Here is a 26,909-nt window from a genome sequence, read left to right as displayed (position 1 = left end):
GAAGCACCAGAGACACTACATAACAACCCAAATCCCAGAAAAAGTGATTTTTTTTCATAATATGGGCACTTTAAAAGGTCCCATGGCATGAAAATTTCACTTTATGAGTTTTTTTTTTAATATGCGTTCCCCCAGCCTGCCTATGGTCCCCCAGTGGTTAGAAATGGAGATAGGTGTAAACCGAGCCACGGGTATCCTGCTCTGCCTTTGAGAAAATGAAAGCTGGGATGAGCAGATGGGTGGTGATGGCGCAGTAGATATGACACATGCCTTTGGTGTGGGAGATCCAGGTTCAGTTCCCACTGCGATATATAAACCAATGTGTCCCTGAGCAAGACACTTAACCCATAGTTGCTCCAGAGCCGTGTGACCTCTGACATATGTAGCAATTGTAAGTCGCTTTGGATGAAAGCGTCAGCTAAATGACATGTAATGTAAAGATGGGCCAATCTGGAATCTTCCTTTATGACATCATAAGGGGAAAGGTTACCTCCCCTTTCTCTGCTTTGCCCGCCCAGAGAATTTGACCCACCCATGAGAAAGAGAGAGACATCATGGCTTGCAAACGAGCAAAGCATGGCAGTTGGTCAAGGCCACACCCCCACCCTCCACTTGCCCCCCCCCCTCTCTCCTCCTCAATAGCATTTAAAGCTACAGACACAGAAATGGCACATCCTAAGGAAAGCTCATTGTGGGACTGGCTCTAGTGGCTGTAATTCTGCACCAAGGCTGAATTTCGGCCTATATAAGAGACTTCAGATACAGTATTAGGGGACCACTAAGGCCTATATAAAAGAGACTTCAGATACAGTATTAGGGGACCACTAAGGCCTATATAAAAGAGACTTCAGATACAGTATTAGGAGACCACTAAGGCCTGTATAAAAGAGACTTCAGATACAGTATTAGGAGACCACTAAGGCCTATATAAAAGAGACTTCAGATACAGTATTAGGGGACCACTAAGGCCTATATAAAAGAGACTTCAGATACAGTATTAGGGGACCACTAATATACTATATAAAAGCATCCAAAAAGCAGCATATCATAGGACCTTTTAAGCTGCTTTTAACCTGTAACCAAATTAGCTGTTTTCCATTTGTTTTTTTATCCTGTTTCTATGCTGTTTTGCTGCACCTTTTTAATATTCATCTTTAGTTATTGTTGTTGTTGATCTTGTTATTGTTTTTCTTTGTCTTTACTTTGTAAAGTGCCTTTGAGTACCTTTTTAAAGCGCTATATAAAATAAATGTATGGTTGCTATTAGTTACATTCCACCCCTGCATTCAACTTATTTCATGTTATCAAGTTACACTTTAATATTTTGGTGTGAAACTACTTTTTGAGATCCAAAGAAGCTGAAAATATCCACAAATAATTCTAAAAAAGCTGACAAGAAACATATGTGACAGAAACATGTGGTTTAGTTAATATTTTAATAAAATAATTTACAAAATAATGTTACCAGAGATACAGTTTGTCTTGCTACTTGAAAACAAAATACCACTTCATGATCACAGGTCACCTGAATACCAGCAAACATTCTGAAATCATGACTCTATCATTATAAATAAACATTAAAGTTAATATTTACTGTAGTTCACATAAAAACACACAGAAGCCAAAGAATATACAGCCGGTTATTGTTGAAGATAAAAGTCTAAATGTTGATTGGGTTGATTGGGTTGTTTAATTTGTTATTGAGGCGGAGAGAGTTTCAGAACCGTGACACAAAATTTAAAGCACGATAATATTTCTGTTCTTGTGCAGCTGTAGGCGATGTAATACTGTAACACACTGTGTGTGTGTGTGGTGTGGGGTGTGTTTGTGTGTGCGTGTGTGTGTCTGTGTGGAAACTGTGTGTGTGTGTGGACACTGTACGTGTTTGTGTGTGTGTGTGTGTGTGTGTGTGTGTGTGTGTGTGTGTGGGGACACTGTATGTGTGTGTGTGTGTGTGTGTGCATGTGCGTGTGTGTGTGTGGGGACACTGTATGTATGTGTGTGTGTGTGTGTGTGTGTGTGTGTGTGTGTGTGTGTGTGTGTGTGTGCGTGTGCGTGTGTGTGTGGGGACACTGTATGTGTGTGTGTGTGTGTGTGTGTGTGTGTGTGTGTGTGTGTGTGTGTGTGTGTGTGTGTGTGTGTGTTAGGAGTAGAAGGTGAGGACACTCTGGTGGTTTCCTCGGACCAGTAGCAGAGGTGGGAGGTCTTTGGACAGAGTTTCCAGCCAGCACATGTAGAGAGCGCTCGACACCGTCCCCTTTCTGGCCAAAGGCATGCTCCTGAGAAAGGAAATATCACAGAAAATACAGAAAAATGCATTTATTATTATTTAACTTGGTTTTTAGGAACCTGGATATGCTGCAAGGATTACTCAGATTCAAACCACTTGTCATGCAGTGATAACATGTAACTACATTTACTCTACTTACACTACAGGTCAATTGAATTTAAAATTGAAATGATAGATAGATATTAGCATGAAACCTCCCCAGTTGATTACTGACATTAAGACTTTATTTTTGTATTACAAGTTATTACAAGTTTTCTGAAGTTGTATGTTTAAATATGCAATATTATGCTTTTACTTTAATGCTTGAGGAATAATAATCTAATTATATAATATTTAATAGTATAACAGTCAAGGGGATATTTTTATACTTTAATACTTTAGCTAGCCTAGGAACATTTTCACTTTACTTGAGTATTTTTACAGTGTGGTATTAGTACTGTTACTTCAGTAAAGGGTCTGACATTGAATGTGAAGACATTGATAATGATAAAGACAAACATCAGGAAACAAGAATGTAGAGTTCATACATGACGATGAGCTTCGCCATGCTGGAATGTTCCTTCAGCAGCTCGTTCAGTCGGATCTGACGGTTGCTCTGAAAGTCACAAACAGCATGTTGACATGTTAACATTTCCTTTTTAAACAGCTCTAACATCACAGTAACACTTCAGCTGAGCATTGTGATTGGTCAGAGTTGCCATGTCTGCAGTGTGTAGGCGGACCTTGGCCTTGTAGAGCTCCAGTTCGTTGTCAGTGATCCTCCAGGGCTCCTGGGCCTTCAGCCTCTCTGCCGCCTCCTGTTCCATGTCGTCTTCCTTCAGCCTGTACGGCTCAATCAGCTCCTTAAAGCTCAGCTTACTGCACAACCACACAGAGACGTCACTTTATATCACAACACGTCACCTTCCTAAAATAATGGCCTAAGTCATTTTTTCAGGTTTTTCAGAAAACACAAAAAACTGAATATATATTCATCAATAATTTCACTCAAAAATGTTATGACAATAGATGACTATTTACATACTTATAACAATGTCTGTCAATTATGCAACATAAGAGGAATAAATGCCTTTGTGACTTAGGCAATTTTAAACCTTCAACTCTGTCAACAATCAGTGTGTTTACATACACAGAAACCTCATCACTTACCAATTGGGGACGAGCCCTGAATCATGGAAATAACTTAGATAGATAGATGTTCTCTGATTAAAAAAATCATAGATAGATAGAATGGTAGATTTTTGTTCTTCTTGTAAAATTGCCTAAGTCACATTGTCTTTTGACTTAGGCAAAATAAAACAGCCTAAGTCCCACTCTTGACATTATACTAAAAGGTGTAGAATCACATGACCTGTTCAACTGAGGATATATGCAAGTGGGGCCAGCACCATGAGGAGATGATTTAGGCAAGAAAATCATTTTTGTCAAAAAATGACATAGGCCATTATTTTAGGAAGGTGCCGAACAGTGTTATCAGATTTAACTAGTATGCTACAGCGCGTTCCGTGTTTTCCCTAGCTTTATGAAAGACTTAGGTGCACATATTTGGAGGTTTGAGGGTTTACGGTTCATCCTTCAAGAAAACGTTTTTCAATTTAAAAAAAAAAAGGAAGTAGTTTCACATCATTTTGGAGCCCTATTATCACCATATCTGTGTCTAAAACCTTGGAAAAGCTAGAGCAGAAAATAAATAAATAACGCTCAAAAAGCTTAAGGTTAAAGAAGTCCACTGGGGACCAACTACAACAATTAGATCGGAGGAGTATTTTAGTTAGTTTTTTAAAATTCATTCGGCTTAGGTGCTGCCCAAAACTTCTCGGTTGCTTTACCTAAAAATTATAATGGTAGGGAAAACCCTGGCATTTCAAGCCTTTTTTTGCATGTTGAAACCATATTTATTTATTTATTAGTTTTATGTTCAAGTCTGTTCTGGGTTTAACCTGGCTGGGAGATAATAAATAAAAACCCATACTCAGAAAAGCCACTACAATCACATAGGATCCCATCCACCCGCTTCACCTATCCTTTAAGTTACTGCCATCAGGTCGACGCTACAGAGTCCCAAAACTAAAAATCTGAATCCCCACGGCCATCACCACACTGAACAGTCATACATACAGCATATCCAACAGCTCCATTCAGGCTTCTTTTTGCAATGTTTTGCATTCTTGCACATGTTTGTACCGTCAATGTTTTTACACTCTTTCTATATGTAGCTTTATGTTCTTAGATGTATTTTATGTCATCTAAGCCTGCCCTGTCAAAGACAAATTCGTCGTGACAGACAAAATTCTTATCTTATCTTGTGTGAATTTCTCTGTTGTGGGATTAATAAAGGATTTTTTTTTTAAATCTTAAATTTGAAAGTTTAAATTAATGTTGCACAATGTTGATCCATGAAGCTCGTCAACTTTAAGGAACCAGTCCATTGAGGGTTTTTATTTACTGTAGCTGTGGCCCTTTAAATATCCTCGTCATTCGGGCTGAAAATCTTACTTTAACGCCCTTCACATCATCATGTAGACTCACTGAATGCAAATCAATCACGATAAACCAAAGTGAGCTGAGGCCGACTCCATCGGAGGTCGTACCTGTGTTTCTTGGGTTTGGTGTTGATATCTCCAAGGACGTTGATGTCAGAGAAGTCGATCCTGAACCTGCTGAGCAGCGTGGCCATGCTGATGGGACACACACACACACACACACACACAATAATCAACATACTTGAATGTATGAAGTGTAAACAAGATGATAGCTGATTTAACTCACGCTCGGCGGTCGTGATCGATGCGGTTGATCTTCCCGCCGATGAAGACTCTGATCCTGCAGTCGCCCCACTTGCTCCCGTTGGTCAGCAGAAAGGGGATCAGCAGAGTCAGGCCTGCACACACAAACATACACAACCACACTTTAGTATGAGAAGCCGCCTAGGCCAAAATTGAATACTTCACTTGGACATACATATATACTTCACTTGCACATACAGTACATATATACTGGTACTTAACACTTGCACACACATATATACTTCACTTGCACATACATATATACTGGTACTAACCACTTGCGCATACATATATACTTCACTTGCGCATACATGGTTCAGACAATGCAAAATAAAGTCGAAAAGTACAAAACTTCCCACATGATACTTCTGTATTTTTCAACCTGGATCCTATTTCCCCATGTTTTTGTGTCTAAGTGACTAATGGGACTAATGGGAATTGAGCGAGAGCGCTGCAGCCGGCAGCTGCAAAACGGGCTGCAAAGGCAACAAGTAACCTCTCACGTGATTTCATAACGAGACTTCTCCTCTCCTCCTTATAGGATCCTTTACCACAATGTTGTCAGTCACTTATAATAACAACCTGAACCTGTCAGTGATAAAAACAAGCACTTTTAGTTGACGTAACGTTACATTTATGCTGCGCAATTGCCCTTGCTGCCCGGCGGCTGCAGCACTTTGTCTCAATACTGGACCAATTTCAAAAAGTGTTGCCCCCACTAGTCACTTACACACAAAACATGTTACAGGTTATAGAATACATAAGTTTCCCTTTAAGACTTAAGGTTTGAAACATGTTTTAAATTAGTCTAGAGGTAAACTTTGGTGCGCAGCAAGCCTTTGTCTTTGGATTAGACATAAAAACTGACCTCCGTCATCAAACAACCACCAGACATCTATGGTTCCTTTGCCCTGCTTCTTCTTGAACTGCTGGCTGGTCTCCAGCAGACGCTGGTCGGTCAGACTCAGAGGAGACTTGGTCTCTGTTGATACGACACAAGGTGAGGTTAAAGAAACACTTGACAGATGAGAAGTGTCATATGAGAAGATGAATGTTTGTCAGTCTTTCGGAGTCTTGACTTAAACATCACACCTACACTGCTTAAGACACTGCACTGGCTACCTGTATCTTTTAGAATTGATTTGAAAGTTATTTTACTTGTTTATGAAGCTTTAACTGACCTCTCACCTCCATACATCAGTCCTTTTCTTGCATTTTATGTTCCTTCCAGATCACTAAGGTCCTCCACTGCTTTTTTTACTTACGTGTCCCATAAAAGTACCAGGGAAAGTGCATTCTGTTTTTACACCCCTAAACTGTGAAACTCACTGCCTTTGGATATTAGAATGGCAAGCTCTCTCTGTATTTAAAAATAAAAAAAAACTAAAATAGTTTTGTAGTATTGTAGTATTTGGCTTTTAATTTGGGGTGATGCTATTGCATTATTTTAGTGTTAAAAATAGTTTTTTAAATCATTTTTTAACCCTGGTGTTTGATTTTATTCTGTTGGTTTTAACACTTGACAAGTGTCTTATTGTTGTTTTAGTCTTGCTTTTTTTCTCATCTGTGTTTTAATTTTGTTATTTTTGTGATGTTGTTCTGTGAAGCACTTTGGGCTGCATGCTTGCATGAAAGGTGCTATATAAATACATTTTAAAAAGTTAAAGATAAGGTTAGTTATCTCATGCAGGGATAAAGATAGTCTGGCCAATCCACCCAGTGTTCCGGGATGGGAGAAAAATGTGCTCTGGTTTATTGGCATTTCTTTAAACCAATCACAAATGTGTTGGGCGGCGCTAAGCGCCAGACAGAGCCCCGGTGCCGCTGCAAAATAGCCTTGGAAAGGAACTTGTTTTGGTGGAACGTGTGCACGTTCAAAGGTTGTTTAAGTTGTGCAACAGAAAACTCAGATTGGACAGATAGTCTAGCTAGCTGTCTGGATTTACCCTGCAGAGATCTGAGGAGCAGTTAACCATAGTGCTCATACAACAAACAAAGTTTAAAATTCCAACATAAAGAAACGGAAGGTAACGGACATCTGCCCGAAACAAGGACATCTGGCGAAATTTCCGGCGGTACCGGAGTAATTCCAGAAGTGGAACGTCGTTGATGTAGACTAGGATAAAGATTAGCTGGTATAAACTGCAATGTGAAGGTTGTGAAGAGTGTTCACGTTGACCTGTGCCATGATGACTTTACCTAACATGATGAGTGGGCTGCTCTGGTTGGTAGTGATTTTTGGAGGACAGGAGTCCGACTCTGAGTCTTTACCCAGACTGACAGAAACCACCACCTCCTTACTGCCAACTGGGGGCTTCTCGCTGGACGACAGCAGCTCGTCTGCAGGGTCAAACATGGAGACAGATGCTGTGTAGCAGTATACTGTAGGTAGACAGACAGATACTCAGAAGAAGACAGATATACCTTGTCCCTGGATGTGAGAGATATCCAGTCCGTCCTGCAGTCGAAGGAGCACCACCCCAAACTGCAGGTCGAAAGCATCGCTGCAACACAGAACACACAATCAAACCTTTCTGTCCGGCACAGGAAATCTGATAGATCTATCTTATAGATAGAATGTCAATGTATCCTACCAAGAAAAAAGAAAATCTTCCAGTTTAGTCTGTGAATTTCTTCTTTAGAAAAAAAGAACACCTTACAATTCAGACTTAATCATTTTTATTATTTTATATATTTAGCATGTCCACGGCAATAGACACCAAGACAATTCTCTAGGGTTGCCCTCGACTAAAGAAAATCTTAGTCGACTTAGTTGCTTTAATCGACACATCTGTAAATAAATGAGTTTTTCCACAAAGATTCATGCAAAAGAACCACTTTTTACCAGAGATGTGCTGATAAGTTTCTTCGATACAAGTCATTCAGTACAAAAAAGGATTTAAAAAATGACTAATCAACTAAAGCAATCTTAGTCGATTAAGACTAAAATGAGCGGTTAGTCGACTAAGAGGGAGCAGGCCTACAATTTTCAGCCTTCTTTTATTCTGAATTTGTTTTACATACATTTTAGGGACGGTATAGTCAGATGTTCTCCTTTATTTTGCACTCATTTACTTCTCGACACCTCTGAGTATACTGGTCTTTATTTCAAGTGGGGAAAAGAACTTAAAAGTCCGAACATAATTTTTTTCAATCAGTCGAAACTCCTTCATCCTTCAATCTAGATAAAACAAAATAAAATAGCAGTAGCTAGGTAAGGACTACTAACCAGTCAGAAGCAGAGTATGAGGGTGTGCCATGCTAGCAGCTAGGCGAGCATTATAACGTGTGTTACAAAGTGACCACGTTTGTCTCTGAAGTAAAGGCTGGACTACAATAGAGCTGTTTGGAGCAGTTTGTGAACAGTGTTTTCTGTTGGAGATGGTAAGTCCCTTTGGGGTGGACTTTGGGCTTTTTCACTTTGTAAACCTATAACATGCACAACAAAGATATATAACACTATAAAGGAAAGGGAAAAAGCCAAAAAGCAGAATATGAGCACTTTAAAGCTTTAGTGCGTTTTAGCTTAAAAACTTTTTGATATTAATGAACGTCCGTTACATTCAAGTCATTGCCAAATGAGTTGCTACAAAGCTAAGACTATCAGCTCCACACAACTCTCTCTGTATTTGTCAGTATGACTATGTTCAGAAGATTGTGGTGTCCAGTGACATTCCTGTGCAGAAGATTGCGTGAAGATAATTACCTCTTCTGAAGAGTCCATCATGTTTTTTTGTGTCCTCCTTGGCTACTAGCAACTGCGATCACGGAAGGCTTGTATCACGTGGACGCGTCAACAGTGTTGTTGTCATTACTTAGAAATCCTCATGGGGGAGAGAGAAACTACGCACTATAGCTTTAAGATTTCATTAAATTATTTTTACTGTATGAGATTATTAAAGAGTTTGTGTTGGCTTGATTAATACATTTTTGGTGATCTATGTTTTCCAAATAAAAAAGCAAAAGTAGTGAAACTGATACTTTCCAAATTAAGACACTAACTCGGCAATGGCATAAATCCCAAACTTCAACTGTGTTTGGGGCAAAAAGAAAAGTACCTTTGTAAAATGTTAGAAGCTCATTTTAAAAAGACACATCAGTCCTTACTGTATAGTGTTGATGTAAACCTCCACATCTCTCATGTCTCCATCACTCCAGTTGTTCTTAAAACCCATAACCAAGGTGTTGGGCTTCAGACGACCCAAACCGACAGCCTGAACATTACAGAACACAGATGTGACAATAATGATTTTTTTTTTTTTTTTTTTTTAATCAGAGAACAAAGTTATTTTTTTAATTTAATGAGAAAGGTTTGGTATAAAATAAAGCCAGATGGAGTTTACATCCCCCCACTACAAACACACTAGGAAAGCAAATCAACACAATCAAAACTGTAATAGACAACGTGGTATTAAAATGATTAAATAACAAGAAAATTAAATAATCCTGACCCAGAAAATAAAATCTTCAAGAATAGAAAGTAGGTGTTTGTAGTATTAATTAAATATGAGTAAATCAAATTTGTATTGAGTTACAAAAGGAAACATTTGCAGTAGTTTGGTACTTAACCAAGTAGTGTTGAAACAAATATAATCCATGGGGAAACATTTTTCCTCAAAACATAATTGACGTTGTATGGGAACTTAATATTTTAGGAGACAGGGTTGACTTGATAGACCTGACATTCCATTGCTGGAGGTTTGGGAGTTTAATTTCAATCCAGGTGTTCATACCTGCATGAGGAACTGCGCCCCGTGCCTAAGGTTGTCAGAGAACACATGAGTGTAAAAGGCCTTGATCCGTTTCTTGTTGAGCCAGCGCTGACAGCGGGCGTGTTCCTGAGACAGCTCCTTCAAGTTTGGCCGACGGGTCACCTGAACACAAGAAAGACACCGGCGATGACAGGAGAAGGCAAAGGAGAAGTTTGCAACCGTGCAGAAAACGTTTCAGCGATGTTAATCTGTACGTACGGTCCTGACGTGAGCGCAGACCATGAGGCCGACATTCTTGGTGAAAGAATTAACCAGTTGAAGCAGAGCAGGACGAGAGTTTGGATAACCAGCCATCACCAAACACTGTGGCCTGGAAACATGGATTTTACACACACTTAGAACAACAACTACAAAGAGTTTTGAAAGGACTTTCAGTTTTGTGTTTGATGGATATCACAGCGTGGTCTTGTCAAATCAAATTCTGGTAAAAATCATTTTATAAGTGACAGTTTTTTTGTTTCCAGGGTTGTCCTTTTTTTTAAATGCTCCAAAGTTTAATTTTTCTACAATCTTAAGATAAGATAAACCTGTATTGATCCCCAGTGGGGAAATTCGGTTGTTGTAGCAGCAGGACAGATAAGTTTATACAGATAAATAGAAAAAGTGGCAGGATTTATTTTTTATTTTTTATAAAAGATGTATACAAAACTAAAATAAGAATAAGTTCCACATTTGTTTTACTGTTACTACAAGTTTTCTGCTGGATGCTTTAATCTAAATTCAAAACAGCAGATATTTGGCATTAGGGGACTGAGTTGGTATCAGTTGCTGAGTTGGAATCACAGACCAAATCTGAAAGCTCGAGCTGACCTGAAGTTTTTAACGTGGTCCTCGACTCCAGTGAGGTTTATACAGTGAGTCAGAGCCTGGTTGTAAATCAGAGCCTGAGTAGACGAACCCCAGTTCACATCTACAGGAAACAGCACACACACACACACACACACACACACACACACACACACACACACACACACACACACATAGTTAGAACAGTGTAGATGAAGGGATTATTGTTAAGTGTCTGTAAAGTGAAATAAAAAAGACAGTAGGGCATATAAGAGCCAGTTGGAGCAGTGCTTACCAGAATACTGTAACTGCGCTATATACTGTAAATGATGTTTTCTGACTTTTGTCCAATCTTTGCTGTTTGCATGTAATTGTGAAAAAGTGAAACAAGTGCAGAAACAAGTGGCCGGTATCTGATCAGTTTAACTGTTAGCAGCTAGTGAAGATAACATGTGAAATCATCGCATTCTCACCAGGTTTCTTGTAGCTGACGTAGATGTAGAGGGCAAGGACAATGAGCAGAGTGACCAGAGCTGCCCACCAGTTGATGACAAACATCACCACACAGCACAGGACCGCCCCGGCAAGAGACACCCACATGTTGTAGTACTTGAAGCTGGGACGCCACCCTGTGGTGAGACACCAGGAGAAAATAAAAAGAGCCATAGATATTAACAGGCCATGATACAAGAGCAAATGTTTTACAAAATCATTTCTATATTTTGCAGAAAAAAAACAATAGCAGAGGATAACCAGAATTGAAGGGTTTCCCACATGTTTCCCAAAGCCTTGATGGAGGCACAATTTATCTTATTGGTTGAATTAAACACACTTAGCCTTTCAGGCCTTTTTAAACTAACATTGCAAGTAAGTTGGCATGTAAGAGGTTACCATTTTTTTACACTTTCTTCTTCGTTATTTAGTTTTAACTCAATTAAATTTTATTTATATAGCCGAAAATCACAAATTTTTCCCGGAGGGCTTTACAAACCACACATTTGACACCCTCTGGCTTCGTCCTGAAATTAATGAACAAATTAAAATGGCCGGTTAGCTAACTTTTATCACAGCAAATTACATTATTTCCGGTTCAAGTGCAGCTCTAGCTTCCAAAATAAACTTGTGACCAATAAAGTTTTAATATACAACATAGACTATAAACATTGTTGGCAAACTTGGTCAGATTGAGTCACTCCAAAAATAGTCTCGCATTGCCAGACCTTCCTCTACGGCGCTGCGGAGGAGGGTCTGGCTAGTCCACACAGCATTCCGGGATGGGAGAAAAACGTGCTCTGGTTTATTGGCAATTCTTTAAACCAATCACAATCGCCTTGGGCGGTGCTAATCGCCGAGCGGAACCACGGTGCCTCTGCAAAATATCCTCGGGAAGGAACTTGTTTTGGTGGAACGTGTACGTTCAAAGGTTGTTTTAGTCATGCAACAGAAAACTCAGAATGGACAGATAGTCTAGCTAGCTGTCTGGATTTACCCTGCAGAGATCTGAGGAGCAGTTAACCATAGTCCTCAGAAATCCACCGGAGTTTGAAATTACAACACAAAGAAAGTGGAAGGTAACGGACATCCGGACTTTTAGAATGGTATTAAAAAATTCAGAGACCTTTTTAAGTCAACTCTAACGTTACTAGAACTCAATTCATAGCAAGTCTCTAATAAATCTCTTCATATCAAGACTGAATCAATGAAACGGCGACTTTAGTTTACAGAGCTTACCTGGAGAGTTGGCCAAGGAGGCGTGGAAGACAGAGAAGTTAATGAGAGCGTACGAGGCCAGGAAGAAGTTGGAGATGATGGGAGCGATGATGTTCAACTCCGCTAACACACACCAACAGAGAGGTTCAATATTCAAGAAGCTTTAGCTCAAAGAGTCAAAGATAAAGTTTGTGTTTGGAGCCTACCAATGAGAATGAAGGCAAGGCCGATGCAGAAGGTCAGGACGTAACCACGGAGAGGCTCGTTGTTCTTCCCATAACCCTTTGCAAAAACACCCAGCCCTGGATAGATGTTGTCCTTGCATAGAGCCTACAATGACAACCGCTTTTATTCATTCATTCATTTTATTTCATTTGTGAAGTTTATCATTTGTTAATTCAGTTTTGAGAGACAGAGATTTGACATCAGGTTTGGGATTAAAAAAAATACAGGCCTGTGTAGTGCTAAAGTTGAACCTATATGATCCTAATTTTGATCTACCAAAATATAAAGTGTACATTTTTCATTCTTGATCTTGGAAACTGTTCTACTAGCTTCTTCCTGTGCTTTCAACCACATGTTGAGGTCTTCATCAGTGATGACAACTGAGAAAACTTCATCCACTGATGAGGGCCATGAGATGCTATTGAAAGCTATGAAAAAAGCGAGTAAGTGGAACTTGATTTCAGGGTTTTTTCTCAGAACACAATGTATTTCAAAGTAATAATTTTCCTTTTAGCTTTTTTGTTTTCCCATTCACACACTTCACACACAGTCAGTATTTTTCTTGCTGATGATGAAACTGATCTGTTCAGTTTATAGATATAGTTCTACATGTGTCTGTGTGATGTTGTTTTTGGTTATCTTGTGATAAATAAGATAAACTCTCTGACCTGGAAGACTTTGGGTGCGCTGACCAGCGAGGCTAGAGCCGAGGACAGAGTGGCTGAAAAAATCCCTGCAGAGATCAGAGGGCCAAAGCCCGACACCAGACTCATCACCTGGACAAAACACACACACACACACACACACACACACACACACACACACACACACACACCATTAGGTTCACACTGACCAATCACAATCCATAATCCCCTCAATCCTTATCCTTACAAGTCAACGCAGACATATGCAGCCGTAAAATATCTTATCAAGAGTGCAGGTTGTTCAAGTTTACCAAAATGCAGCCTACAACTCCCCCACTCTGTTTGTTTGCAGTTACATAATAATGTTCTCTAATTCTCTGTGAACAATATTTGTGTCTGGGACAGAATTTGTCACAATATCACAATCATTCGCTCCAGTCACAGCTTTTTCCAAATAGGGCAGCAATTATGAGATTTTGACCGTTGTGCGGTCTGAAGCAGTCGTGAGTCAACCCACTGAGCTGAGACACAGTTAGCAAGAGTATAAGTAACTTGAAATTGTGTACATTTAGTTTTAGCACTTTATTGATAATTGTGTTGGTTGTATTTTATATTGGCACTCTTCCCTCTTTGTACAGCAACTGCTGTACAACAGTTTCCCTCTGGATAAATAAAGTTCTTACTTATCTTATCTTATCTTATCTTATCTTATCTTATCTTATCTTATCTTATCTTACTGTGCTGACGGGTGAGAAACAGCTAACCCAGTGCTGCAGGTCAGTAAACAACTTAAGACACTGTACTTTAAAAATAAATGATGGCAAATTCATTCTTGTTTGTTCAAGCTGAACATGAAAATCATCTCATAACGTAATATTTCTATTACTGACTGAACTGGAGGCAGCTCTGTTCTCAAACATCGACACCTACCAACATTATGTGACGTCTGTTAGCGTGTGAGAGGATGAGAAACACACACAGATGTTAGATTTACATTTACATCTGCTTTATATAGACACATTTTAGTGACAGAGCAGAACTTAAAATAAAGAATTATAATACTGTAAAACAAGAACAAATGTTTCTGTCTGTTGAGATTCAGCAATCTCAACAGACAGCAATATCAGTGTGTGTGTGTGTGTGTGTGTGTGTGTGTGTGTGTGTGTGTGTGTGTGTGTGTGTGTGTGTGTGTGTGTGTGTGTGTGAGTGTGTGAGTGTGTGTAGGTGGATGTTGTCAATGCTCTCATTCAGCTCTGGTTTCAACCAGCAAGAACCTTGTGACTCAAAACAACAGTCACTATTATCACTGCTGCACTTTGTTTGGGAACAGCTCCGTCACACACACACACACACACACACACACACACACACACACATACACACACAGTGCAGGCATATGACAGCATACAGAGAAACAAGATCAGAGCAGCAGTCTGACACGATTCACACTTGTATTAAACAACCACAAAATAATCTGCAGTTGTTTTTTTAGTTTGTTTAGTTAGAGTCTGTTAATACCAGTTAACAGGTATAACTCATACACCTGATTTCCATCACACACACACACCACATGTTTGCTTGTTTTTGCCTTAGTTGTAGTTGTAACAAGTAAATAGGTTTATTGATTGAAGAACTATTGATTGACAATTAATAATTTGGTTAGTTAAATCCATTGTATTATACTTTAAAGAGCAGTTGTTTGTGATTATTTGTGTTTATATTGCAGTAACAACTGATTGAACAGGCAGTGCTCAAATTTCACCCTTCCCGTTCACTTTATAAATATGAGATAAATGAATCAAATTAATTAAGATCTGTATTTTCAAAGAGAACACCACCTATGATATTGGTATATATGTTTTCACAGTTCAGTTATTGGTCCCTGATTCCAGGGTGGTGCCCCGTTTTGATTGTTTGTCAATTTGGTAAAGTTATGAATACACATATTCATAACTTTATTAATATTGATAAAACATCTTTGTTATCCTAATCCCCAACACTATAAAGAGTATTGGGACAAAACAGTCACAAATAAAGGAGAGACGGAAATCACGTTTGGACTGTTCTGCTATGAATGCTTTGTTTTTTTGTGTAATGAGCACACTGCACCAAATTCCTAGCAACTTAGTAGAGTATTGTATCTTGAATCTTGTCAATCCAAGTAGCGAATGTGATCTAACTGCTGCTTTTGTTGACTGTTGGTGTGTGTCGACGATGGGAAACAGGACAGTGTCGTATCCTGACACGACATCACCGTCAATGTGACCGTCAATGTGTAGGCTTCCATAGAAACAATAGCTGTGGGTGTTTCAATGCACGTCACACTCTGCCAGTGTGTGTTGTTGGCCCTTATGTAACACACATTCCTGAGGTTGTCTGAGTGTGTTGAGTGAAATAAGCAGTAAATGCCCCTCATCATATCATATCCACATTATCAAGTGTGTGTCTGTTACCTGGAAGTCGTTCATCAGGCCGTACTGACAGCCCCCCTCCTTGCAGATGGAGAAGTCGTAGCCCAGCGTGCAGGCGGCGTCGGTGCAGTTCACCGTGTCGCTCACCGTGTCGTTGTGGTCGCCGGTTGCATCCCTGACAATGCAAGAGCCTGCAACACACACTCTTAATATTGTAACAACAGCAGAGCGGAATCATCACGGAGATTTCATCAACCAACCTCTCTTTTGGTTTCTTAGGTTATATTTTGGTTTGGTTGCTGCTGCACCAGTTCTTTTCTTACTCTTATTTTTGCCTTAATTCGACTGTGAGCAACTGCAACTTAACAATTTCCCTGAGGGGTTCAATAAGGTATTCTGATTCTGATTTACATCCCCACAGAACCTTTTCCACTCATTAATGCATCATACACACACCACTGATTTGATTCTTTTTGCAGATTTAAGTTTATTTTCTCTTTTTAATTTAATCAAAATTGAGCTTTATAGTTGCACCACGTGTTCTCTGTCTTGAAGCCAGTTGAGTGCACATTCAAACATGAAAACCGTAACTGATATTTCTACAAAACTATGAAAACATAACTCATACATCTCTTTATGTTTGCCAGATATTTGACTTCAACAGCACTTTCATATAATGTATTATAGGGTGTGGAACAACATATAACAATAATTTAAAAGCATTTCATCACAGCTGTGCCTCAGTATTTCGTGACAGCTGCAGTCAACAAGTCTATATGATTTTTAGAAGTCTACATCTACAGCTATCTAGAAAAACTCAACAGAATATAATGCATAACTGACAGAGTAACTTGGGTGTTAATCACAAGTGTATACAGTAATATTACCTGCAGAGATGGTGACAGCCACGTAGGTGATTCCGGTGATGACGATGGCCAGCAAAGTACCTTTAGGGATCGCTGACTGAGGGTCCTAAAAAAGGAGATATGATGAGATTCAAGTTTATTGTCTGCTCAGGAATATTAATACCAAGTAATCCATAAAGTATCTATATATTTAGTCAAAAATAATAATAAGCTTTTCATACAAAAAGAAGCAATACAATGTGCTTCGCAAAAGACATAAATACACAAAAAAAATAACAGATGCAAGAAATAGCATTAGACTAAACATTAGATTAAACTGCATTAAGGATTTTGAGTCAAATCAAAGAGCGATTAAAACATAAAATATAAATTCATGACAATTAATATTGTATTTGAAGGTTAAAATATAGTAAACGTTTCTATGTAAAGGTGTGTTTGAGAAGTTGGGTTTTCTTTTAAAAGTTGTAAGTGAGGTGCACATTAAGACTGTTCCAGAGTCTGCGGCTGTATGAACTAAATGCAGCAGTGTGACCATGGCATTGTTCTTTAAGTGGTAAAAGGTAATTAAAAAAAGACATTTTTGAGCCACTCAGGAATCAATGATTCCTAAAATGCAATTTACAAGAGTGTCGACAAGGCTCAGGTCATCAGATGATGTAAAGATATAAAGTGCCATGTTTGCAGATAATAGAGAAAGAATTTCAGCGTGTACAAAAAGAAAATAATGGGGCTTGGGACTGAACCTTAGGACTCGCCACAATATTTACTCATTCTGAACATGAACTTCCCAAAGGAAACTACAGTAGATAGGCATTGGGAGAGCGCAGACCTTAAGCCCAAAACAAGTCTATAATTGTGGCAGAGATTGCAAGTTTTAAATCTGCTACCACTGAAATCACCCAACAGTGAATAAGTGTACTGACCCCTGACTACATGGAGAAAGATGAGAGCTACATCCCATTACTGGATGTCAGCAAAAACAAGATTTTCAGCACAATTTTATTTTGTCTTGTTCAGAACTACTCCACATTTTCTTATCCCTTTAACCATCAATCATCCATGTTTAGATTGTCAAATACTACGCAATACGCGAAATGTGGCACTCACCGTGAGGTCTCCAGAGATGTTGGCTCCAGCCAGGATCCCTGTGGCTGCAGGGAAGAAAATGGCGAACATGGAGAAGAATGTCTCCTCCTCTCTGAAGTCTGGACCCAGGTTCTCTAAGAAGATGGCAGCTGTCGGAAGAGAGAGCCAAACCAGAGGAATATATACTTTTCATTTAAATCCTATCACTGCAAATTTTAGGTTGGCGACACTTCTGAATGGACCAAAAGTTTGGACAAAAGGAAGAAAGTGCAGACTGACTGTTGTAGCCGAAGAATCCTTTGGGCTCTTTGCTTTCTATGGCGATGAAGCTTCCTATGAAGTAGTTAGCGATGGCTGCGAGCAGGATCACCAGGAGGACAATCTGAGCCTGACAGACAGAGAAAAAAAGAGATAAGGAGGGGGATATGAGTAAGGATATTTTTATTTTCTCATTACTAGTAAGAACATTTTTTTCAAATCTACTTTACAACTGGAGAGAATCAATGATCAGGGTCTCATAGACAGATTGCACTATAAATGTTCACATTTTGATAATCCTATCTGTCAACAACAGGTGCCTTGAAGTTAGTAAATTGCACATAGCATGCTCATACGATACTTACACCTTAGATATTGTCTGATTGGCTTATAGCAGGAACAAGAGAGCAGCAACAAGACATAGACTCTACAGCCATACTTAGGCACAGTGGTGCCAGCATGCTAACATGGGGGTCATCCTTATGTTCCCAGGGTCCCCTTATTGTAAGAATCTAATTTGCAGTTCAAATTACAAAAGACTTAGGGGGATGGACGTTTCAAGTGCAGTTTGAATGGTAAAAATCTGTTTAGCCACTGTGAAGATATCCATGTCTAAAGTCAAGAAAAGGGTCTGTCTGCAAGTTTGAGGGCGTAAGTTTCCAGGAGTATTACATCAGAAGGCTGTAAGCTGTAGGTGGATGATTTCAACATTTTGACCCAGGGAAACATACATTGCACATTTGACCTAGGTAAAAAAGCATTGCTAAGAACATAAAACCTTTTAAAAGGTCTACTTAATGTCATATTAAGAAGAAATTGAGCTGGGGAACATAGGACCCTGGGGACAGAGATACACCCCCTTAACATGCTTACAGAACCAATGCTAACATGTGGATGTTTAGTGGGTTTAATGTTTACCATGTTCACCATCTTAGTTTAGTGTGTAACATTTGCTTTTTAGCACTAAACACAAAGTACACCTGAAGCTGTTGGGAACGTTCTGCAGGTATTTGGTCACAGACCATATTGGACAAATTCACATTTTGACCTGATGATGATGCTAGATGAAAAGTCAGAGGATCACCAGAATTATTACAATTCATCCTCTGAGGAACATGAATGTTTGAACAAAATGTCATCTTAATCCATCCCACAGATATAGCGATATTTCAGTCAAGACCTGAAGGCTGTTAGAGGCTGTAACGTCAACTGCAGAACCTCAACAGTTTACAATGAACATCTTGTGCCAGTCTTCCAAGATGTCAGCAGAGGATTTGTGGTGTCCACTGTTTTCTCTGTGATATTATTAGTTCACAGACCTACCTTGGCTTCCCACTCCATCCCAGCTACAGAGATTCCCAGCAGCAGGATGACGGTTAGAGTCCCAACAATACGAATGTCATTTAGCTCATCAGTCATCAGAGCATCAACATCCTGCAACCAACAACCAAACAAGGAACAAGATCCCTGTCAGAATCAGTGCTGATAGGCAGATGTTTGAATGGTCATACCAAAGTATTTCTTACATTAAGCATCTCCACGACTGTCTCTGCGAAGCCCACGACGTACATGGCCACAGCCACGGCGTTGGCAAAGGCAAAGATGAGACCGATGGAGCCTCCGAACTCCGGCCCCAGACTCCTGGAGATTAGGTAGTATGCTCCTCCTGGACAGCAGTGATACACGGTATTAATCATTGTTTCCTCATAACTATAGGGATTTAGTTTATTTCACAGGGACACTTTAATTTTAAGTATTCTGGTAAAGTAATCACTTTTAAAGGATGTTGACTTACTGGAAATATTGGTACATGTTTTGACTGAGCCTTAGTGCAGCTTTAGCTCTCAGTATTTCTTCAATCATTTTTGTGATCCTGTAGTTTGAGCTGATTTACGATACAATTCTAAACATGTTTTACTTGTCTGACAGTCGTTTGTTGAATGCTAATATTTTCACAGGCAGTTAGGGTTTTAAAAACATTTATTTGGTTCTTCTTAAATAATAAGAATCCTCTGTATTTCAGCAAAACAAGCTGATAACTAATATAATCCCCTCAATAATCAGAAAACATTATCAAAATAAAAGCTTGTTTACGGTGGCTGTCTCACCTCCTCGAACGAAGCCATTGGTTGCTATAGCAGAGGTAGACAGACCAGTGATGGTGGTAACCAAAGTGGCCATCAGAATTATCACAATGGTCAGTCCTGTTACACACAAACAAATAGAGCCAACCAAAACAAACAGTGAAATTGCGAAAGATTTTAATAAGACAACTTTGATTAATCACATCATCTCCAGAGCGATCACAGTAGCCAACCATGTTAAACAGTTTGGTCCGTATATGTTTCAAGTTGCAATAAGTGTTTTTAGCATTTTAGCAAGAAAGCTAGCTCAACTTTTATAGCTTTCAACGTTACTCAAACACGAGGAAATAGTAATTTTTTGGGGATTGTTTTCAACGGCAGATTAATCCACATTTGGTGCTCTAGTGAGTATTTGTGGCAGCAGGACGATGTATGAGGGATTGAGTTAAAATAAACTACAGTGTGTATGTTCATGCAATGGTCACGTTATTTTGATCTATTGATTCGTCAACAGGGACACGATTTTCTCGTTTATTTCGTGGTGGTCACCATGAAATGGGAATGTGACCATTTCACAACGCAACAACGGGGAAATGAAACGCCACACACAGTAGACGGTGACAGTGGCCGCCGGGACACGATCCGCGGTCTGTGGGGGAGGCAACAACGGGGAAATGAAACGCCACATGCCGGCGACAACTGCCATGACACTGGGCTGCTCTGGTGGACGCAACAACGGGGAAATGAAACGCCACGCGCCGGCGACAACAACCGGACGGACCGCCACACGCGGGACGGTTGTGGTTAGGAGAAGAAGAACGCGGAAAGGAACTGCCACACGCGGGATGTGATCCCCAGTCTCCGGGGTGAAAGTCCTGTGTTGTTTGACTCATCCACCACCCCAACCAACCTCCTTACGCAGATTTTCGGCTTTTCAATACTACTCCCTACCGTAATCGTGCTGTTATCACGAAAGATGCTTCCCATTGAAATGCACTAGTTTAAAATTCATGCCCACCACCACGATAAAAACGAGAAAATCGTGTCCCTGCACACGAATCAATACATTAACTAACGTCACCATTTCACGAACTGCCATGAGACTGGGCCCGTTCATGGTAATGAAGGAAGATGTCACCCAGTGCAACAGTGTGGCTCATTGATGTTTTAAAAAAAAAATTGACAACAATGCAGCTCTATGGCACAGAGGAAGAAGAGATATCAGGCTTTGATATTTTATAAACAGCACTTGTTAGTGGATACATTCACTGTTGGTGTGGGTCTTTTCATGGGATTTGTTGATGAAGAAATATAGAGCCTTATCCTTTACGTATAGCTGCCAAATAATGCATCTAATGAGAAAGGCTTCACTCTGATTGGCTGGTCTGGAGACAGGGAGAATCCTGAAGGTGGTTGAGCTCACACTTGGAATTTTTTCCTAAAGTCAAAGTTAAACTCAATGCATTTGCACCTACCGATTCCAGCCTGTCCCACAATCCAGGTCATTCGAATAAAGAGCATCACACCCCAGATATTCAGCATGCAGCGGATCTGCAACACACACACACACACACACACACACACACACACACACACACACACACAAAACAGATGGTTAATCTTGTGGGAACCAGCTTGAATCCCCTGATGGAAGGTGAGTCCCACAATGTGATTATCAAAATAACAGGATAAACTATTTATTTGAGATCATTATTATTATCAGATCACATTAAATATCACAGGCAGAAACAGATAAATGCTTCGTCCATGTACAGAAAACTAACCAAGACTCCTTTGACCCAACCAAACTTGATAGTTCCTCCTTTCGCCTCCTTTGCCGCCAAGGCCGCCGCCGCTTCCTCAGCCGCTGATGGCTCTTCTCCATTGGCCAGACCGTCCTCAAACGGCTCCTTACAACCAATCACAGCCAAGAGGGAAAAGAGTGAAAGACAAAGAGACAGACAAGTGAGTAATAATGAAAGTCTCACACTTTTGTTGGTTATGAAAAGTTGCATATATCATTATGAGTTCACTATAAAAATGTGGGTTTTTGGCTGTTAAATTATAAGATGAATGTTGAATCAAAAAATGAAATAAATGTATGAAAAGTTTGCTCTGGTAACTTTTGATGATCAGTTGCCACTTTTTGACACTTTAAAAAGTGCTGATTTTCATTCATTATTCACTTTACATTTATTTAAGGGTGTTTAGGCTGTTCACATCCATTTACTGTATAGCTTACTGTACTAGCGGAGACTTGTGGGGCATGTATGAAATGTGTAAGTATAGTACGATATAAATATCATAAGGACTATCATAAGAATTATTAGGACTATCATAACCCACAACACATAACACAATCATGCCAACCACACAGTCACATGTATTGTATATATGTGTGACATTACCATCAGAGTCTAGTGAACAATTTTTGGATTTTGGCCCCATGAAATGAGGAAAATGTTGTTTCTTTAACTATGATATACAACAATACATAGGCTATAACACGAAGTCTGCGCTTTGTGTTTTTTCCCCTTCAGGAATAATTTTACAGAGAGCTTAAACGTCAACCAACGTCCTGCTGTCAGAATACTTTAACTGCTGCATTATCAATGTACAATGTATGTCTATGTTACAGCTACCTAGTTGTATCCGAGGAGTGGGAGCGTGGCAGGGGATGCCTGCAGGGTCATGAGAGGCAGCATTGTGTGTGTGTGTGTGTGTGTGTGTGTGTGTGTGTGTGTGTGTGTGTGTGTGTTGGGGTCATGCCTCCAGTGATGTCACTGAGCCCACTCAGGGTCTCTCAGGTGGGAGTGAAGAAGGGAATGCTTTGCACACCTCTAAATACCTCGCATAACTAAACTCATGAAAACAGGAGGAAGTGCAGTGTGTCCAATCTTTAAATGACTGAAATGAAAAATGAGAAAGCAAGAAAGGACTTACAGTGTGCATAACAGGCCTACTACGTTTGTATATCTGTATCATAATCCTACAAGTGTGTTTGTGCTAGGCCTTCTGACTTTTGCATACCTTTCTTTAACAATGTTATTCGTTATAGGAACTTATCGGAGGAAAAATAAAGATTGCACATGCCATTAACAATAGTACTTACTAATAATAAATGTTTTGAAATTGTGGTATTGCTACTTTCAAACATCTGAATTGGATCCTACTTCTTTCCCCAAAGCGTTGGTGAAGTTATTTTAAGAGATTAATTTAATGAAAACAGATTTTACTTTATCGAGTTCATCGTGCAGCTCCGACAGCGACGGTCTGATAAGTTTCTCCCCGAGAGTCGCAGCAGTGTGCCGGTAGAAGTCGATGTTGGGCACTGCGTCTATGGTGTTGTGTCCGAAAGTCCTCATGTAGTAGGTGTTGGAGTGGGAGTCGGACATGTGCGTATGTCCCGTGCCTGTCGAATGGAGGCTGACGGAGTCGCTTCTTGTCGTGTCCGGCTCGTGGAAGACATCAGGCGGGAGCCCGATGTCCATCGCGCTGCCCAGCGCGCCAAAATCCAGGAACCCCACCACCCTGGGCCGGCCTTTGGACTCCTCGGGCGGCTTGGATCCATTGGTGGAGGCCGGGGTTGCAGAGGATGCCTCTGTCACCACATCCACCTGGAAGCGGCTCTGAGGGGAGCCGCCGCTCTTCAAGGACGGTTTCTGTCCCGACATGTCCACCCGGATAGAAGCTAAACCCCGTCCAAAGAATGCACCGAGAGACAAACTGTTACCGTGAATAAACACCTGCTCCAAAACTGCCGGGGAGGTCCAGGCAGCAGGGCCGCAGCATTTAGTACCAAGCAGTCAGACTGAGGAATAAGTCATAAAACTGGAGTCCAGATGAAACATTCAGATACAAACGTTACACACAGTCACTTACTCCTCAGTAAACTCTGGGTACTGGACGCGCCTGGACGCACAGCAAAGATCTGCGCGTAAAGGACACAATCTCTCTCTCTCTCTCTTTCTCTCTCTCTCTCTCTCTCTCTCTCTCTCTCCCTCTCTCTCTCTCTCTCTCTCTCTCTCTCTCTCTCTCTCTCTCTCTCTCTCTCTCTTTTACGCTGTGTCTATTTCTCCCTCTCTATCTGTCCATCCATCCACGAGTTGGCGAGCGTATCGTCCCTTCAGATGGTGACTCAAACGGTTTATTGTCATCTCTCTCGTTCTCTCTCTCTCCTCACTTTGGACTCTCGAGACATCCCAGGATGTCGGGAGCACGGTGGAGAGGAGGAGGAAGGAGAAGAAATGATGGATCGGTGTCCATTACGCACCCAACTTTGGCACGCGTCTAGGCGCATCCGAGTCGGCAGAAAAGGAGAAGCAGAGACAGAGAAGAGGACACTTGAAGTAATGAGAGAGAGACAGGGCTGTTATCTCATCATAACCCTGGAACATGAAGCTGTTTGTACAGTGAACCAAAATGCCTGACAGCAGAACTGTCTTAGAGATCAAAATGAAAATTCCAGAAGCTGCAGAAATGTCATAAAACGCTTAGAAATATAAACATTAACCTAATGTGTGTGTGTGTGTGTGTGTGTGTGTGTGTGTGTGTGTGTGTGTGTGTGTGTGTGTGTGTGTGTGTGTGTGTGTGTGTGTTGGGGTCATGCCTCCAGAGAGAGAAAGAGAGAGAGCATAAAACAATGAGATTTGTCATCACTGCTGGTGACACACTGAGACATTCACACAGAGGCCTGGAGATGCAGCAGGGAGGTGAAGGGTGTGTGTGTGTGTGTGTGTGTGTGTGTGTGTGTGTGTGTGTGTGTGTGTGTGTGTGTGTGTGAGTGAGTATGTGTGTGTGTGTGTGTGTGTGTGTGTGTGTGTGTGTGTGTGTGCGTGTGCGTGTGCGTGTGCGTGCGTGTGTCCGTGTGCAGACATGCAGCAGCAGCATCGTTTGCATATAGGAAACAACAGCTGCTTTATCTGGAAAAAGTGCTTGATGCTGAAGCCAAACACTGAACAATAAATACAAAGACAGAATGACAGGAACCAGTTTGACCAATTTAACCAGTTTAGCTTTATTCAATGTAAAAGTTAAAAATAGATTTTGTGAGGTGGAAGCACCATATCATCATCAAGATGTCACCAGTTTACAGTTGTTTTACCAAGGTACTTTTGAGATACATTTGATGATGTTATAATGAAATGATAACTGTGCCACTTGAATAATTAGATTAATTTACAGTGTTTTACATAATCACTTAGCGATCTGTCTTCAGGGTTGGTAAATCCGCCTGGTCGTCACCACAGAGCTGTTGTATCTGCGGGAGAGTTAAAAGATGTCATGACTGATTTGTTTCGTGTCACAACATTCAGAAAATCATCAAAAATGTTAGCCTACAAAGTGTACAAACTGGTCTTGTTTTTTTCATCCTTACATGACCTGAACGCAGCATCAGTCTCTGAGGTGTTTTACCTGGAGAAGTGGGAGGAGTGATGAGCTGTCAGTCCTGTCTGGCTGAGATGAGCAGAGGAGGGGGACAATGAGGAGCTGGAGTCCTGACTGTGGCAGAGACGCTCCCGACCACAAAAACACAAGGACTCCTCAAGAGGAATCACGGGGATCTCTGCCAGAGCTGCGTTCTGACACACACACACACACACACACACACACACACACACACACACACACACACACACACACACACAATCATTTTATTTTATTGTAAGCTAGGTCTGGGGCACTCTGTTCAATCGTGACAATAATTTATGAGGATAAAAGGGCGTCAACTTCATAGTTATTTGATACATTTGTCCAATGCATTAGTAAGTAAACAGTTTTAAATGTTGTTGTCTATTAAGCCAACAACAACAACAACACAATTTACAGTAATAACTTAAGGTCTGAGAATTTTTTAATTTGTTTGCAGAGTATGAACAAATTCCGGTAAGGAAATATTGATGAATCTTTTTTGCGTAAAACGCCCTTGCGCACGGTTTAGGCACAGATTTGTTTGTACGCAGTTTGTAAATTCAGCCCAATGTATGTGACTGAACAGTTTGCAGTGAGCTGCTGTTTCCTTCACTGGTATCTACCTTCATCAGGATCCTCTGGTTCTTCATGTCCTGTTTCCATGGCATCACATACAGTTTGGGGATCATGGGATGTCGGGCTGAGAATGTTGGGATGTGGGAGCAGGATCGCCTCCGAGTGAACAGGAGAAGATAGTTTACTTTGTCAGGTTTCCAGCAAATGTTTTATCATGTCTTTTATCTCCTCTAACTTCAGGCTTAGGTTTCAGATTTTATTTCTTATTAGCCTTATTACCTTATTAAACTAAGCAAAGTTTAAGTTTGTCAGCAGCTGGGGAAATGAAATGAGGACCAAAACTACTGTATGTGGAAAGTGATACATACATTTTATTTTCCCAAAGTAAGGACAGGTGTTATTATCTGTTATTATCCAAATTAACAAGAACCTTAGCTCCCTCAATTGTATCGTAACTTAAGCTCTCACTGTACCTCAGTGTGTTTGTGCTCTCAATTTTCGAAACTGTCACATTTCTATTTAGTAAAGGTCAAATTTGCTATTTGTTTCTGTTGAGCACAGTTCAGTGTTCAGTATAAAAATCATTACTCACTCGTGTTGGTGAGAGCTCCTTGCAGCATCAGCCATGTTTGTTGACTGTCAGGGTCGCCTTAGAAACCTCCCAGTGCATGGTGGGTAGAGGGTAGGATTACAAGAGGAGACTTTGGGAATGAATCAGTGAAGTGATGGTTTTAACTGACTGGGTGCCTGGGTAGCTCACCTAGTAGAGCGTGCGCCCATATATAGAGGTTTACTCCTTGACGCAGCAGCCGCAGGTTCTACTCTGACCTGTGTCCCTTTGCTGCATGTCATTCCCCCTCTCTCTCCACTTTCATGTCTTCAGCTGTCCTATAAAATAAAGGCCCAAAATGCCCAAAAAATTATCTAAACAAAAACTGACTAAGGTGTAATTTAAATTCTACTGCACATGATTAGCTCTTAAAGGTGCTCTAAGCAATGTCAC

At 40.4% G+C, this 26,909-nt stretch overlaps 2 protein-coding genes across 4 annotated transcripts; both read right to left on the bottom strand.

The window, feature by feature from the left end:
* Positions 1 to 1,422: 1,422 nt before the first annotated feature.
* Positions 1,423 to 23,961, bottom strand: LOC116054393 (solute carrier family 12 member 2-like). 3 transcript variants are annotated; one of them, XR_004896252.1, is made up of 28 exons: positions 23,155 to 23,592; positions 21,703 to 21,828; positions 21,394 to 21,469; positions 19,943 to 20,038; positions 19,361 to 19,500; positions 19,158 to 19,268; positions 17,856 to 17,964; positions 17,598 to 17,725; positions 16,512 to 16,596; positions 15,667 to 15,815; positions 13,238 to 13,345; positions 12,551 to 12,674; positions 12,366 to 12,467; positions 11,108 to 11,263; positions 10,659 to 10,758; positions 10,047 to 10,158; positions 9,810 to 9,950; positions 9,184 to 9,290; positions 7,501 to 7,580; positions 7,276 to 7,416; positions 5,945 to 6,058; positions 5,060 to 5,171; positions 4,882 to 4,968; positions 3,013 to 3,148; positions 2,818 to 2,885; positions 2,074 to 2,279; positions 1,846 to 1,856; positions 1,423 to 1,811 (listed from the first exon to the last, which is right to left on the bottom strand). XR_004896252.1 is itself a non-coding variant. In XM_031305926.2 (27 exons), the coding sequence occupies exons 1-26, from the start codon at positions 23,590 to 23,592 to the stop codon at positions 2,144 to 2,146; spliced, it is 3,282 nt and encodes a 1,093-aa protein (XP_031161786.1). In that variant the 5' UTR covers positions 23,593 to 23,961; the 3' UTR covers positions 1,423 to 1,885; positions 2,125 to 2,143. The 3 variants fall into 3 exon arrangements, 1 of the variants encoding a protein (XP_031161786.1); XR_004896251.1 differs by having other exon boundaries at positions 1,423 to 1,856; XM_031305926.2 differs by having other exon boundaries at positions 1,423 to 1,885; positions 2,125 to 2,279; positions 23,155 to 23,961.
* A 977-nt stretch (positions 23,962 to 24,938) lies between these two features.
* Positions 24,939 to 26,747, bottom strand: LOC116054183 (testis-expressed protein 43). The gene is made up of 4 exons (XM_031305555.2): positions 26,499 to 26,747; positions 25,954 to 26,062; positions 25,334 to 25,500; positions 24,939 to 25,178 (listed from the first exon to the last, which is right to left on the bottom strand). Exons 1-4 carry the CDS (start codon positions 26,531 to 26,533, stop codon positions 25,133 to 25,135), a joined length of 357 nt encoding a protein of 118 aa, XP_031161415.1. The 5' UTR covers positions 26,534 to 26,747; the 3' UTR covers positions 24,939 to 25,132.
* Between the last annotated feature and the right edge of the window lie 162 nt (positions 26,748 to 26,909).

The sequence above is a fragment of the Sander lucioperca genome, chromosome 2 (genome assembly GCF_008315115.2).
Source record: "Sander lucioperca isolate FBNREF2018 chromosome 2, SLUC_FBN_1.2, whole genome shotgun sequence".
In the NCBI taxonomy this organism is placed as follows: Eukaryota; Metazoa; Chordata; class Actinopteri; order Perciformes; family Percidae; genus Sander; species Sander lucioperca.
This window is presented reverse-complemented; position numbering and strand designations above follow the sequence as displayed.